Here is a 16669-nt window from a genome sequence, read left to right on the forward strand (position 1 = left end):
ACACATTGCTTTCAGAGATTTTGAGGTGCTGAGCAGTTGCCTTCTATGTATAATATCTGGCAGCAAGGCCAGGGGAACATTTTTGGTTCTCATGATAATGACACATATAAATGGCTATAGAGTTTTTATCTTAGGGTTTTCCAGAAAATGCAAACTGGAGAGAGAGAGAGAGAGAGAGAGAGAGAGAGTGTGTGTGTGTGTGTGTGTGTGTGTGTGTGTGTGTGTGTGTGTGTTTGGTAGAAATACTAGGGCATAAAGGTGGAGTTTTTGTGCACTGAGCACAATTGTGAATCGATATTCAGTCAAGTTATGACATTTTTGCTTCTCTTCACTGTGGTTCTTGGTGAAGTCTCTTCATGGAAGCTGTGAAAAGTCTTTGGAAATTGTCCCTGGGGCTGCAGTTTTAAAATCTGGTTCCCGAATGAGGAAAGAGCCTTTTCTCTTTTGTGGTGGTGTAGCCATTGGCCCCAGCCTTCCGAGTTGGTGGTGGTTGTTGATAGGTGCTCCGTCATGTTGGGTTTCTAGCCAGGAGGCCTGGGCTACCTTTGCTCTTGGTCCTCTGTGTATAAAAGGATGGTATATTCAGTTTGTGGGCTGTACAGGATAGCATGTTTCATTGTACTTGCCTTTGGAGATTTCTTGCTCTTTAATGTCTCCTTCAGATAGGGCTTCAGGGAGGTTCAGCATCTGTCCCTAAGACTGTTCCCAAAACATTGTCTAGTGATGAGGAACTCATGCTACGGGGAGATGTTGGGAATAGCTGTGATTTTCACCTCTTTTTCCTTTTCTTTCTTTGTAAAAGACAATTTGTAGTACATTTTGTCTCTCTAAGGGAGACCAGAGTACCCAGCTGGTTAGATATATTTAAAGAAAGAAAAAAAATCTCTTTAAACAGACCTTGAAGAATTCTATTATAAATCTGAGTGGGAACCTGAGAATGCTGTGGCATACAGGCAAAACTAATTAAAATAACTGATAAAGAAATCAGATGTAGCTTTACATGGGATTTTCAAGATTAAAATGTACAAGAATTATGTTAATAAACTCTGCTTTTAACTCCAGAAAGGATAGGATCTCATTTCTTTTGTGTAACTTGAAACCACAATCACCTGTGCCCTCTAGTGAGTGAGTTTGACAGTCAAATTTTGTATTGTGCTTCCTGCCTCTGCTCTAATTACTGCTGAGGTTCTTGGTGTAAGAACTCTCTTAGCCCCTCTGATCTCCTCATCCCTGGATGTTTGTTCCTGCCTCTCTGGTCTTGCTGCACTGCTGGTCTGGAGAGCTGTTAAGGTCATCCTGGCAGGTATGGCGACCTGTGGCAGTCAGTTCTCAAGGCCAGCTTAGCTTCTGCCCCCAGTGATGCCCAGGCAAAGTGCCCTGTCCTCAGGATGTTTATGCCAAGCAAAGAGAGTTTGGTTAAAAATATTCCCTTCCTTTCCCCTATCCATACTTACTGACCTGCTGTCTGGGACAGGGTGGATCATGTAGGGATCCTAGAGACCTCAGCATGGTCAGCACCTGTGGGCTTCCCTTCCAGGAGTGGTGTGCAAGGTACTGCTAGGATGTGCACTAACAGATCCCTGAGGTAGAGGCCAAATTGCTGTTTGCTGGGTATAGGCAATTGAGTACATTTTTGAGGTTCCCCAGGCTGTGGCAGAACACAAATGTTAGAGGGGTGGGAGATGGTGGCCAGCCTTGGGCCTGGTGAGCCCCATAGACAGCTGTTTGTCCAGTAGCAAAGGCTTGTGATAGAGCAGCTTCTTATTGTATGACTGGTGTTTATCAGGTGGGTGGTTTTTTGCCAGCCCCCCTCCCCCACTTTACTTCTTAGCCTAGTTTTTTTTCTGTCTTTGAATGAAGACAGGTGATGATTAGCTGCCCTATTTCCAACTGGCACATTTGGCATTATAGAGAACATGGCACAAAACAACTGTTCATTTAAGGTTTCTGTATCTGTCATAAATGATTTTTCAAGTTTCACATGTCAAAATTGATAGGTTCCCAAGGAAAAGCTTCAGGAAAAAATAGACATTCACTTTTTACAGTATACACAATTTTAATAACAAAACTTCCCTGTACACTGCACTTGGTTACCCCCTGCCCCAGTATAATAGTATTTTCTTCTCCCTTCCCCCCCAACCCACTTGACCACCTCCCACCCTACCCCATCCCCCTACCACTCCCACAAAAAATGGCTCTTAGGGTGACTGAACACAATATGTGTGGACTATACTTTTAGTTTCCAGTTTCAATGTTGGTCGGAAGGTTCATCAAACATTCCATAGATTAGGCTTTTAAAAATTACCAAGGAGGAACAGGTTAATTGCAGGAGTAGCAGACATTTCCAAAATGTTTGCAATAGCGATATGAAAGCTTAAATAGCCATTTACTATTTATTTTGACCTTAAATTAAGTACTATGTGTTTGCCCTAGGTTAGGAACAGAAATATTTAATTATCTATCTTCATCTCTTTTATCTTTTTCTAGTTGAAGCAGTTTAACCTGTAAGGTATGAAAAGCATGTTCCCAAACAGATTTTTGAGTCAGATCTGTCACTGTATTGCTTTATTAGGAAAATGATCATGTAAAAATAATATTTCAAAATTTCATATTGATATCCATACTTTAGAGAGAACAGGGCATTTATAGTCTCCAACCCCTCACCGTTGTGTAGAGGAGGTATGCCTAAAGAAAATGGTATGCTTGTTTTGAATTTAGAATTAAGACCTAGTGCTACATAGGTAGGGCTCATTTTTATTGGAAAGAGTCTAGATCTTGGTGACTAGCATTAGAATAAGCAGATGGATTTTAATAATTAGTAGAGTTGGGAAGTTTAGTCAGTTCCATTCATTGAATTGGTACAGAAATTAACTTAGCCACATTAAGAAATTACATGTGTTAGTGCAGATTTTTGGCTTAAAAATTAGTATTTTTGCTGTTTGTTGTTGGCAGTGGGTATTCTCTGAGTTGTATGCATTTATAAATTTATCAACTCACTCTAATTTCAGAAAGGTGATTGAAATCCTGGCAAGCTACAGAAATGAATATAAATAATTCCAAACTAGCTATTGGTTACTAGGTGGGTACAGTATCAGACCCTTTGTTAGCTTCCTTTTTCCAGAGATTTATTTTTCTGGTTTTCAAGTGGTCATTTTCTTCTAATCTTGAAAATGAAAAAGGGGGGATGGGGGAGTTGAAGAGAATAAGACAGTAAAAAACAAAAGGCCTAACATTATATTGCCAGCATCTGCAGTGTAGTTGTGATGCTCTTCCACCCGAACCAGTTGGTAAAGAGAGCACATATGACTAACAGTCTCATCTTCAAACCTGTGCTGATACAGAAACACAAATAGACCAAAATTAAAAGGAATCTTGTCTTCTATAGGCATTTGAAAAGGGAAGTTTGCTCTTTAAATGGAAAAGGAAAGCGCTGTTTGGCACTGTTATTCACTTTTCTCAGAGAGCATTGCCCAAAAGATGAAGGGCCAAAAAAATCTGTTATTTTTCAACTGAAAGGTATGCCTTGGTGGCCTTGGCTATGCCGTTCCCCTGAATTACTGAATGGCTTGATTTTCCAATTTACTTTCCTATGTACATTAAGGATTTTGCCGACTGATGGTCCATTTTACTAGTGTAATCTTTAGGATTAATGTGGGGATTCCCAGCCAATATTTCTCACCCTTCTGCTCACAGTTTCAATTAATTTTGGGTTGTGGTTGAAATGCTGGAAACTACTCTGCTATCCTCCAAAGTTAGTGGAATCTTGTATGTCTAAGACACAATTGTATTGTGACAAAGCTGTTCCCTTACAAATGGCCATGATTATCCTGATAAATGGGTTGGTAAATTTTAGCTTGTGGAGCTCTCATTTGTTACGCGGGCTTTAAGTGTGAGCTGTGCTCTATGCTGGGAAATCGGCTTCTGTCCTTGCCCAGCAGGCCTAGGGTCTAGTTTTATTAAGAGATGAAATGCTCACTGCTCAAGATCTGCTGAGGTGGACTGAGACTTTACCAAACGAATCTGCCCACCTTAGAAATTGTAGAGAGCACATTTTTACTATAATTTGTGATCTTGTCTGCTTTTTACTGAGACACATTTTCTTTGAAATGTAGGTAGACATCTTTCAGTATTAAATCTCATGGGTTAAACTATAGTCTTAACATGTTTTAGTTCCATCCTGGGAAGAAATACGCCTTGAATGAAGTAAAGGATAACTTTTTTTTATGGTAATGATTTTCTCTAAGAATTTATGCCTTTTTTCCTTCATCAGCAAATGTCAGTTTTCATCTTCTAAAAATCAAGTCAGTTGTCTAATTTCATGGTTTTTGCTAGTACATACGTGGAACCTCATTTATGGAAAAATTCTATATGCATTGGTAACATATCTAAATCATAAATACGTCATAGTCTCTCTGGGGAAATCATAATTGAATAAACAAAATACTTGTGGCTCTTTTCTACATGAGAAATGTGATATCATTATCATTTTTAAATTGCTGAACATTTATATTAATAACAGAATCTCCCCCCTCACCCCTTTCCAGCTGCAGGTCCCTGGGCCTTTGCCCTATTTGATTCAGATCATGTATAGTTGCCCATTTGCTTTGCTTCCTTTTAACTTTGCTAACCTGTTTCAGGGAGAGTCAGATTTCAGAATGCTGCCTTTCTCTCATCCCCTCACCTCCTTCAAGTTACCACTGTGTGGCTGCATAGGCATGTGGAGTGTTCTGCCATGAGAAGGTTTGCTTCAAATCTGTGTTCCCTTTACTTAGAAGGACCTGCTCTTAAACAGTAAGAATTGATATCCATTAAAAGGTCAAAATTTAGCATGTAATACTTAGAAAGTACTTTTTAAAAATGGATCTTTTAAAATATATTCTAACAAGAATCAGTGTTATGCATGTTGCTAGCCAGTTATTTTTAATTTGAATTTTTGAGGCTTGGAGATCAAGGAAAGGCAGAGGAGAGAGGTTTAAACCCCTTTGTCAAGGCATCTTTGATCATGACAGTTGAGGGGAGGGGGACCGGGAGGGGAGAGGAGGGGGAGAGAGAGACAGGGAGTGAGGGTGTATTTGTGTGTGTGCTTTCAGACTAGAGTGAGAAGCTGGTCATAAGATTGTTGAATTGACTCAGTTTATCTCTTTTCTCTCCAAAATAATTTCTAAATCTTTTTTCACATATAAATGTAAGTATAGGATTTAGTAAACCAATTAGTAAAGTGATAATTTAACACTAGTTTAAAATAATTATCTAATGCCACAAAAATCAACATGTCCATTATAAGTCAAACTAGAGATATGATATGAAGTCAGTGTCATTATTTAGAATTGATTTCATTGTAATGAGACCTTTTCACAATCACTTGGATTCATTGTTTATATATATTAAAGAGTCACTCAGCTTATTAGAATTACATAAAGGGTTCTAATTTCATGATATGGACTTTGATAATACCTACTAACCCAGGCAAAAACTCTGGAAGAAGAGTGTTTAATATTGACCAGTCTTCAGCATACATAAAATTCTACTCCCCACACTGGCATTAAACTGTAGGTTTAAGTAAATACCAAATTATCATACAAGAGAACTTTGCTAAGTCTCCTTTTAAGCAGCAAGCCAGTTGTGGTACTTAGGGTGGAGAGCAATGATCAAACAAGTATTGATCCATATCTCTTTCTGCTCAGTAGTCTTTCCAAACTGTTTTCAGTAGAAAAAAATAGCATATGGAGACCTTAGTGTAAATGTTTACACACAATAGTTTATAATTACATACATGAAATGTCTTATTTTGAAGTAAGCATTTTTAGACTTTCCCACAAGAGTGCAAATTAATGTGAGCATTGCTTCATTTAACACTTAAAATATGGTTTCATTAAAAAAAAATTAAAAAGACTTCAACACGTCAGAAACCTAAGTCTCCACTTGGTTTGGAAAAATTAGGCTTAATGTCACCATTGGTAAAAATTAGATATGTATTTAGCCCCTACTATGTAAAATAGGTTACTTATCTGATGTAATTTTTGATGATGGGTAGATATTATACTTCACATTCTTTGTATGGCAGCTGCTGACACTTGCACTGTCCATAACCGTTAATGATGATGAAGGGTCCTTCATGGGTAGGTTCATATTCATTATATGGTCCTTGGTCTGACATGTTTGACATATGGAGTCGTGTTTGGGATCGGAGCTGCCTGTGGTTCTGAATCATTGAGCACTGCCTAATTCTTCTTAAAGTGGGAGGGCAGCACTTCCTGGAGATGAACACTATAAAAATAATAAAAAAGAAAGAAAACAATAAAGCCATTGTTCCTGTAATTACCCGCTGAGTGAAGATGGCATTGTCTGGTTCCGGGAAGTGTTCCTCAGTAGTAACTGCTATGCCTGCAGTAGTTGGGATTTCTTTGTCTCCCACATGGTAACTTGATGAGCTTATTCTTTTTGTATATTCAGTGGTTGGATCTTTATAAGTTGTAGCCATGGCAGTGACGGTGGTTGATAAATTCCAGCAGAGCTGAAATCCATGGACTGCGTCTAGTATATCCTCTCCCTGGGTGTGGTCAGGGCTGTGGCATAGGATGGAATGCTCCCACCGACCTTGGAAACTGCCCAGCCAGGAGGCCAAAGCACATATTCGAGGGCTGCATTCCCACAGATTGCCAGAGAGGCCAACGGTTGTGAGGGACCTAAGGGAGTTTAAGATCTTGGAATCAAGGCTGTTTAACTTGTTGTTATCCATGAGGAGTATTTTAAGATTAGGCATCGTTTCAAATACTGTCAGATCGATGGCTTTTATTTCATTTCCAGTCAAGTCTAGTTTTTCTAAAGTGCCCCAGGTCCACTCCATCCCACATGTCAAGTTGCTAATTTTGTTCCATTGTAAGAAGAGCGTGTGCAGACTGCTTAGCCGTAGGAAATGAGCAAAATTAATCTTCGTCAGCTGGTTGTGCTCTAGATGAAGCTCTCTCAGTTTGATTAATCCCGCAAATCCATTGCGAGCCAAACTTCGCAAACGGTTTGTGCTCAAATCCAGGAACTCCAGACTACGACAGTCCCAGAACAGGCGTACTGGGATAGTCCGCAGGGAGTTGGACCGTAAATGCAAGGTCTGCAGCTTCCGGAGGCCATAGAAGAGCTCTGGGTGCAGAGATGACAGCTGATTAAAAGACAGGTCCAAATTTTGCAGGTTAATCAGTTGGGTAAAAGTTGTGTTTGGCAAATAAAATATTTTGTTGGAGCTCAAGATTAATTCCTTAAGTTTATATAGTCCTTGAAAAGCATCTTCTTTTACTGTTGATATTTGATTGTGGTCTAAGTGGAGCCAGGTGAGTTGACTGAAGCTGGCAAATTGATCCCTTTCGAGCTCTGTGATGTGATTGTGCCTCAGGGACAGGCCCAGAGAGCCCTTGTCTGTGGTGTTTGGCACTGAGTGAAAGCCCTGAGAGTCGCAGTAGAAGAGCAGCTTCTCACAGCGGCATTTGGGTGGACACGCCATACCCAGCGCAGGCAGCATTTTTAAAACCATACTCATTGCATATATTGCTGCTAGCATAGGGGCCCCTAATGGCCACTTGAAATGTAAGCCTGCAGAATATAATTTAAGGAAAACAAGAAGATAGAATATTTTTCAGCAGAGCATACGGGCTTTTAAAAAACAACAACAACAACAACATTATGGCAAAAGATTTCACTACATATAACTTATTTTTTCATTTGCTGTAGGAAAGCTAGCCTTGTTAGTATGACTAGAACAAAACTTAAACCATTAAGAAAGGAGATACAACACATCCTGTCATCAGCAGTATATATTTTACCTAAACCTCAAAATCCAAAAATGTGACAAGTAATTTCTCTCATAAAATGTGAATTCAATGGCTTATTTTAAAAGCGTGACTCCTTGCTGACTGTACAAGACACATTAAATACATGGACTTACCCATTCTTCTGAGCACATTGGAGGCTGCATTCAGTCTCGGTTGTCAGACTCAACGCAGTGAGTCTGTAAAAGGCTCTAACATGCAGGAGCCTTTGACCAGTTTCCTGTTTTCTGTGTCCCAGGCTTTCCGAGTAAAATTGAAATCCACCAGGGTTTGTTTTTCCTTAGGATATTCCTCTCGAAAGCATTGGTTTCATTTTCTTTGACCACTCTGATCCCCTAAATCAGTTTTGAATATGTTATTAATTTCGCCCTCCTGTAACTGCTCAGCTGGTTAATCAAAGCTTCAGCCTCTCCTTTCCGCAGCCGTTAGTTCTCTCGGTCTTAACTTGTTGATGGCAGATGGGCGGCTTGTTGCAGAGAAGAGCTCCTGGAGCAGCATGAGTGCATTTACTGAAAAGCTTTTCCGAGAAACGGCACAAGAATGGATTTGCTTATGTGCTGCGACCACACAGAACTGTATATAGGCTGACGTCACCGGGTGACGTGTCTTTTGTTTGGGTTTTCCAGAAGCTTTACTGTTATAAAGCAGCGTGCTTTGTAACAATATCGGGGTCGTTGTAAGACCCCCGATTATAATAAAGCGAGAAAGAAGAACTCCTGACCTGAAAACATGGTATTCCTTCAGTGTAGGAAGCAGCAGTGAGGTTGTAATAAAGGCTGCATTCAAGAAGATCCATCTGAACAGTGAGTTGGGTTAGCAGAGTGACTATTTTATAATGCTTGGAAGAGCCAGCATTAGACTGCCGATTCTGCATAGAGAGCATCTAAATGGGCAGGAGCCTGCACAATTTATGAAGTGCTGATTTAACAGCATTCTATGCAAGTGCCTGCTGCTCTGGTAGTTTGGAAAGCTACTTAATCACCTGGTTGTCATGCTTGGTTAAAATAGAAGTTAAAACTATGATTTGCTTCAGATGTGTTGGTAAACTAGTTCAGTGGGCTTTGCTTCTTTGCCATTAAGAGTTTAGCGTTATAAACCAAGAATAAAGGGGGGAAAAAGTTGGAAAACAAAGAATTTGGTTATTTTGCTCTTTGAGAATTTTAAGAGAAAGCTAATTAAAATGATTTCTCTTTCTCTGTCTTATTTTATATAATAGTGTTTCATCACAATACTAACTGAAAAATAATAATCCAGAAATCTTTGGATGTCTTGGTAGGAGAAAAGGGTAGGTTGATATAATTTAATATTGCATGCTCTTAAGTGTTAACAGTGGAACAGAAATAGTTTAGGACAAGTGGTACAGCATGGCTATATTCTGACATGGTCGCTTGTATATACCTCAGAATTTCACTTAACTCCTAAAGCTAAAAGCCTCTACTGATCTGGGTTGGGGTATTGTGGCCCTCAAACAATAGAGCATTTGCATGCTCAGCAGCGCCTATTGGCACACTTAAGAACTGAGTCTCATACTAACTGTTGTTAGACTCTCTCTAGGGAATACAAAAGGTCACATACTTTGGAATAGGATTTTTGCTTTGGCTGTTTTTACTTGACCTAACACTACCTTCTCCTGCCAGAATAGTATCACTTTTCAGAATTTGGTTATGAACATACAGCTCCATGTTTACTACTGTATAAACATGAAAGTTATTTCTAGTGTGAGTTAGGGTCATAGTTTCAGGCCTGATGAAGGTAAGGCCTCTTGTACACCTGACATTACTGATTTGGCCTTTTTGGCCATTTCTCCCATACCATTTCTCTCATACTTATCCTCAGTAGGTCTTGTCTCAGACTTGAAGGCAGAAATCTGAAAACTACCCCATGGTATCTGTGAAACCAGAACACCATCAATCTGTTGGCTTCCAGGGGCTTTATCACACTGGGTGTGTGTAAGAAGTTATTTTCTCAAGGGGTGTTGTGTCTGTGTTGGAATGCAGTGCCAGAATGAGGACTGAAGACTCCAGGGTGCTTTCCTCCAGTCTCTGTGGAGATAGCAGCAATTGCAAGTGTCTAGTTTGGCTCCTCCTTCTAACAGACCCTAAGATAGGATTAGAGGTATAAGAATTTTATTGAGGAAAATGCTTGGGATGTGTAAAGGGAGAGGGAAGATGACAGAAGTACTCCTTAGGTTTGATAGAGTCTAAAAACCCATGGGGCATGTCTGACACCTCTGAAAGGAGAGGGGAAAGAAAGACCCTACCAGCAGGGCAGTTCTCAGTCAGTTTCTGCAGGCCAGAGAAAAGTCCCCAGGCCAACGTTGCCCACTAGTGGAACCCCTTATACTCAGGAACTAGTGTTCCCAGTTTTCCTGTTTCCTGGTTAAGGAAGAGAGGGAGAGGTCCTCGTTTAGAATTCAGGATGCCATTCCTCCACTGACCTGGATCCTTTCCACAGTCTGTCTCTCTGTAGGCTGGAAGCTCTTAACCCGAGTCCATAATTGGCCTGTAGAGTTTTGTTGCTTGTGCATTTTTCTGTCAATAAAGTTTAAGCAAATTCTTAGAGGGTCTGTGACCCTAGGTTTCAGAGTGACCATTCTATGAGGAACAGAACTTGTTTGCAGAGCTTCCAATGAGGGGTGTCTGATAAGGGTGGTCTCTCAATTTTTTTTTTTTTTTTTTTTAAGGAAAAGAGGCCCTGGGGATACTGTAAATGCTCTTACTGAAGTTAGTCACCCTCTGATGAAAAAAAGCCTTTGCAAGGCAGGAGGAGCTGGATTAATTTCTCCCCTAAAGTAACCACTTTAGTTCCATGTGGAGAAAAGTGTTAAAATCAATTGGATTAGAGCAACCATGATTAGGAATGAGTTATATGTGAAAATTTAGAGGGTTTTAAAAGCATTTCCTTCCCCTTGAACTCTTGGTTCCCTTCTGCTCTTGTAGTCTACTTGGACTACTTACAGTACACTAACAGATGAAAAACCCTTAACTTACATTATCCTAATACTATTATAACAGATTTGTGGGCAAGGAAAATTGTTCAGAAAAGCACCAGTGCAATCGAGAGTATTTTTTGATACACCTGAAGAAGTGGGCAGTAATGCCTGCTATACCACAGTACCCAGAGAGCACGATCTGTCTAGGTCACCAGCTGTCTTGCCCACTTGACTTCTCTTTGGGTTCAAAAAGTTTAGGCTTTGGAATCAAAGACGACGTGAAGTTTGTCTTAAAATGGGTTGGAGTACACTGTTCCTATTGATGGAGATTTGTATCATTTTTTGATCTTTATCTCTCGTTAGCTAAAGGGACTAAAAAGAAACCCATGTTCTTTCTGAATTAAACCTTTTCTTGGTTTCATTTCACAACGGCTTTATTCTGCATACATATGCCTTTGACTTAATTAAAGTGGCAGTACAACCTCTGGAAAGTACTCTTGATATCATCTGTTTCAATTTTCACTGTTATTGTTGTTCGTGACAAGGCAAAGGACGAGTAAAATCTAGCCTGTCTGTCCTCTGTGTGAATGGTTTTAAGCAAATTAAATGAATCGTGGCAGGGTTCAGGTGTTAATACTTATCTGCATTACTCTTCATAAAAGTTTGCTTTTAACATATATTGCTAATCAGGAATAAATATTTACCTCTTTGGAAAAGCAGATGTATAACGTGGAATTTTCTAATCTTTTGTGTTAGGGAGCTGGATTTTGCTTTATGCTGAAAAATCAGGTGTTTCTTAACCAATCATGCCTGACTTCCAAAATTTTCATATCCCAGAGGAGCTCGGTTAAAGAAAATCTTCTGGCTACCAGTCTCGGTCATGGTTCTTTGGAGGTCTCTTCACAATTATCAAAAAGTTGCAAAAAGATATAAGATTTGTGGGTCTGAGTATATCCTTTCCCAAGAACCTTTTAGGATTCTTAGTTGGCAACCACAGTTGGGCCTAATGATGCTGGTTATCAGTATCTTTATTTCAGTGAGTTCAATACTAGCCTTTTTTGAGAGATGGGGGGTGAACGAGGATGAGAGAAAATTATGATAAATCCTAGAGTTCACTGTTTTTAAACATGTATTTAGAGGCAAAGATTGACTGTTAAGTTTTTTATTTACTCTTTATTTTTGGCTGTGCCAGGTCTTTGTTCCAGTGCATAGCCTTCTCTTGTGGAGCACAGCCTCTAGAGTGCACAGGCTTAGTAGTTGGTGCTGTGTAGGCTTAGTTGCCCCGTGGCATTTGGGATCTTGGTTTCTCCTTCAAACCTGCATTCCATACATTGAAAGGGAGATTCTTAACAACTGGGCCTCAGGGAAAGTCTGTGATTTGCTGTTTAAGAAATTACTGGGGTTTGGCACTAAACATCAGCTTGTTATCTTCCCTAGAAACAGAATCTGTCTGACAGAGGCAGATAGAATATGTAAGGATTGATGGCCTTACCAATCTGTCATGTTAGACATGGGCTAAAGAGTAGTTAATTGATTATCCTAGGTAGAGCCAGAGAATCGGAGAACATTGAAAATTCTAGGCTCTTAGATTTTTGGTGAAAACACAGAGGACCACTGTTGAGTGTTAATAAGTATCTCTGTTGCTGAGAATCTTTCCTTCCAAAAGCCTTTTAAGAAGTAGACTGTCTACATTAGGCCTGCAGAATCCACAGTTTGACCCTGTCCTTGCCTTTCATTGATTGTGATATTTTAAAAGTTCTTTTGTTACTTTTGTTAAACATGACTGAGAAAGCAGTAGGAAGGAATGATGGTTACACTAATGATGATGAGCTGTGTTCCTTTTGATGCTGTGACTTTCAAAATGTGGGATTTCTCCTAGTTTTGGAGGCATGTGTTTTTGGGCAATTGTTGCTGTTGGCGGGATGGCAGAACTAGTGTCGTGTGCTAACATTGTGTTCTGTGCCCAGAGCTAGAAAATCCAGTAGTAAATCTTGCGGTGATAAATCTTAGCTAAGGGAAAATCTTCCATAGAAGTTTGAGCTGAGGTGCTTTTAAACCACAAAGATCTTTTATTTTACCTATTGTAGACATCAGACCAACCCAAACCAAACAGAGCTGTCCTGATGTCTTGGTAAGTACATAGACTGATTGAAATTTATATTACCAAGCCCTTGGAGATTCCCAGGTGGCTCAGTGGTAAAGAATGTGCCTGCCAATACAGAAGACTTGAAGGTTTGATCCCTGGATCTCGAAGATCCTCTGGAGGGGGAAATGGCGACCCACTCCAGTATTCTTGCCTGGGAAATCCCATGAACAAGGGAGCCTGGTGGGCTACTGTCGATCGGATCACAGAGAGACGGACCCAACTGGGCGACCGAACACACACACATTTCTTACTCTCGCCTGCCCGTGGCTTCATTGTGTTCATGTTTCTCCCATCCTCTGTATGTGGTAGGCTTCATTTTTTATTCTGAAATAGAGCCAAGTTTGGATTTGTCTTTCCTGCTGCTTCTCCCTTTCTGCATTTAGAGTAACTTTCTATTTAGATATGTTTCCTCCTGCCTACATAGATGGCCACAGGCTATACGAAACCATTTGCACAGGATAGGATTAAGAGTTGAGATGCCCATTCATATTTAGAAGAATCTCTTTCAATTTTAGTGGGCTCTTTGACCCAATTGGCTAGATTTAAGAGGGTAAATTTGCAGTATATCAGCTATATGCAGTCTTGGTTGTTGAAGCTTGGAAATGCCGTTCCTCTCTCTTAGTGTGCTCTGGGGTAGAGAGATGGCAACATGTGCTTAAGGCAAGCAAAGTATTTGAACATGCAATATCGTCAATGCAGAGAAATCCAATAACAAAAATTCGGCCCAAAGAGAACAAGATCACTTCTTAGGAATGGCTTATAGCAGTGTGTCAACATTATAGCTGCTGTTGATATATTGACCCCATGTTGCTAAGGCTTTAGCTCCCATGGGAGCTGATTCTTTTCCTCTGGGGTTTTTTTTTTTTTTTTGCGCTTTTGAAAGTGGGGGAGGGGGAGTGTCTATCTAATGGCTTCATAATTTTTCCCTGTGTGTGAGCATACATGTGTACCTAATAGCTTCATAGCTTTACCCTTGTATGGCTATACTATAGTGGACATGTAGCTTTTTTGAGGCTTTTGACACAGTGTAAAATAAATATTCTTTTAATATCTTTGCATACTTAGGCAAGTTTATATATAAGGTAAGTTCCTAACAAAAAATTGTTGGGTTGTAGGGGGTATATATTTAAAATTGATAGACATTGCCACATTACCTTCCAAAGAATTTTAAACCATTTATACTTCCCCCACTAATCTGTAAATGTATACTAACCCTCCCCTCACCTTAACACCATAAAGCAGACTTTAAAATTGTGAATCTGTTAGGTGAAAAATGCTCTCTTTGATGTGTTATGAGTGAGACTGAGCATCATTTTGGATGTCGGCATGCTGTTGTTTTTGTTCTTTTCTGTGGATTGTGTATTTCATTTGGTCATTCCATTTCCCACTCCTACAGTTGGTCATTTCTTTAAAGATTTGCAGGGATTATTTGCTTATTAAAGAAGCTAATTTTGTTTCTGACATGTTTTACAAATATCTCCTCCAGTTAGTCATTTGTCTTTTAAAGGTTTTATGATATTTGCCATATATGCTTAATTTTAATGAATGGTGAAACAGGTGATAATCTTTCTTAATATTAAAGCACACACTTACCATATTACAGTAACGGTCCAGTACAAGTTGGTGAACATGAAATTTGTTGTATCTTCAGTAAACAGAGATTCCCTATTAACCCGTTATCTTTAGCAGAGAAAAAGATCAGATCCTTCAGGTTATTTATTTTTAAATCAATGCAGAAACCAAAAATGTTTCCTGATTTATCACAAATCTTAACCTGATTTTACCAATTAACTGAGCTTTTAAAAATCCTTCTGTACAGGGCCACAATGGAGACACAGACATAGAGAACAGGCTTGTGGACACGGGCAGGACAGGGTGGGATGAATGGAGAGAGGAGCAGGAAAACATATACACTATGATATGTAAAATAGAGAGCCAGTGGGATTTGCTGTGTGACTCAAGGATCTCAAACTGGTGCTCTGTGACAACCTAGAGGGGTGGGATGGAGTAGGAGGTGGGAAGGAGCTTCAAGAAGGATGGGACATATGTATGCCTCTGGCTGATTCATGTTGATGGTATGGCAGAAACCAGCACAATATTGTAAAACAGTTATCCTTCAATTAAAAATAAATTTTACAAAAGATCCTACAGTTTTTAAAGGGAAAATCCTTCTGAAATATCTTTACATTTGAGTCATTTAATTTTTTCTTGGATTATTAGTAGCTTCAAAATTAAGGCCTTTTTAAATGACCTTTGTATATTTAATTTGTATACCTGTTTACGATCAGTGCAAAGAAATAGAGGAAAAGAACAGAATGGGAAAGACTAGAGATCTCTTCAAGAAAATTAGAGATACCAAGGGAACATTTCATGCAAAGATGGGCTTGATAAAGGACAGAAATGGTATGGACCTAACAGAAGCAGAAGATATTAATAAGAGGTGGCAAGAATACACAGAAGAACTGTATGAAAAAGATCTTCATGACCCAGATAATCATGATGATGTGATCACTAATCTAGAGCCAGACATCTTGGAATGTGAAGTCAAGTGGGCCTTAGAAAGCATCACTATGAACAAAGCTAGTGGAGGTGATGGAATTCCAGTTGAGCTGTTTCAAATCCTGAAAGATGATGCTGTGAAAGTGCTGCACTCAGTATGGACTGGTTGGATCTCCTTGCAGTCCAAGGGACTCTCAAGAGTCTTCTCCAACACCACAGGTCAAAAGCATCAATTCTTCGGTGCTCAGCCTTCTTCACAGTCCAACTCTCACATCCATACACGACCACAGGAGAAACCATAGCCTTGACTAGACGGACCTTAGTCAGCAAAGTAATGTCTCTGCTTTTGAATATGCTATCTAGGTTGGTCATAACTTGAGAACCCCATGAACAGTATGAAAAGTTATGCCATAGTGGAATGTTAATGGTGGTTGTAATACCTAAGCTTGTTAGACCTTATAGGCACATTTTCAGATGTAATATGGCATGGGCCGAGGAAAATCTAAAGGTAGTAAACAAGGTTGGCTATCATCTGAGAAAATACTCAGATGAACCAGTAAGGCTCATTTCTAAGCTTATGCCTTCTTTGAGGGGAGAGAGAAAGAAAGCAAGGTTATAGTATGTAACATTAGATGTAGGTGTTACATACTAGGATGAAATAGGTAACATTAGGTAAACCAGAAACTTCTTTTACAACTGTAAGGAGTGAGAGGGTATCTTTGAAAGGAATTTGGGAATGCTGGTCTATTTGACCATTATATTCTAATATTAAGTTACTTAATTTTTGCCTCAACTCTTGTCACACATTCAGTTGATACAAAGCCTGTCAGCCATGTGTAGGTGAGGTAAAACAAGAAGGGTCAAATTGCTTCTTCTGTTATCTACCAAATATATCTTGTATGATAATATGTTGCCCATCCCACAGCAAGCCTCTTAGTCCTACTTATGAAGGTATAGGGCTTCCCAGATGGCGCTAGTGGTAAAGAACCTGCCTGCCAGTGCAGGAGACATGAGAGACTCAGGCTCTGTCCCTGGGTGAGGAAGATTCCCTGGAGGAGGGCATAGCAACCCATTCCAGTATTCTTGCATGGAGAATCCCATGGACAAAGGAGCCTGGCAGGCTATGGTCCATAGGGTTACAGAGAGTTGGAATGACTGAAGCGACTTAGTACGTGTGAGGATACTGACTGAACTCAAGTCTCCCTGGGTTTTCAAAATATTTTTCTTGATAATTTCTTTAATGTCAGATCCCCTGTTCTTCTCTGAAGTCTT

The 16669-nt window shown here is 39.7% G+C and overlaps 2 protein-coding genes across 4 annotated transcripts in view; one reads left to right on the top strand and one right to left on the bottom strand.

The window, feature by feature from the left end:
- Nucleotides 1-16669, top strand: part of CTNNA1 (catenin alpha 1) — a 332863-nt gene that overhangs the window by 263630 nt on the left and 52564 nt on the right. The gene's annotated exons all lie outside the window — the stretch shown is intronic.
- On the bottom strand, nucleotides 1574-9502 carry LRRTM2 (leucine rich repeat transmembrane neuronal 2). The gene is made up of 2 exons (XM_069590284.1): nucleotides 9445-9502; nucleotides 1574-7584 (listed from the first exon to the last, which is right to left on the bottom strand). Exons 1-2 carry the CDS (start codon nucleotides 9500-9502, stop codon nucleotides 6038-6040), a joined length of 1605 nt encoding a protein of 534 aa, XP_069446385.1. The 3' UTR covers nucleotides 1574-6037.

Source organism: Ovis canadensis, chromosome 5 (assembly GCF_042477335.2).
Source record: "Ovis canadensis isolate MfBH-ARS-UI-01 breed Bighorn chromosome 5, ARS-UI_OviCan_v2, whole genome shotgun sequence".
Taxonomy (NCBI): Eukaryota; Metazoa; Chordata; class Mammalia; order Artiodactyla; family Bovidae; genus Ovis; species Ovis canadensis.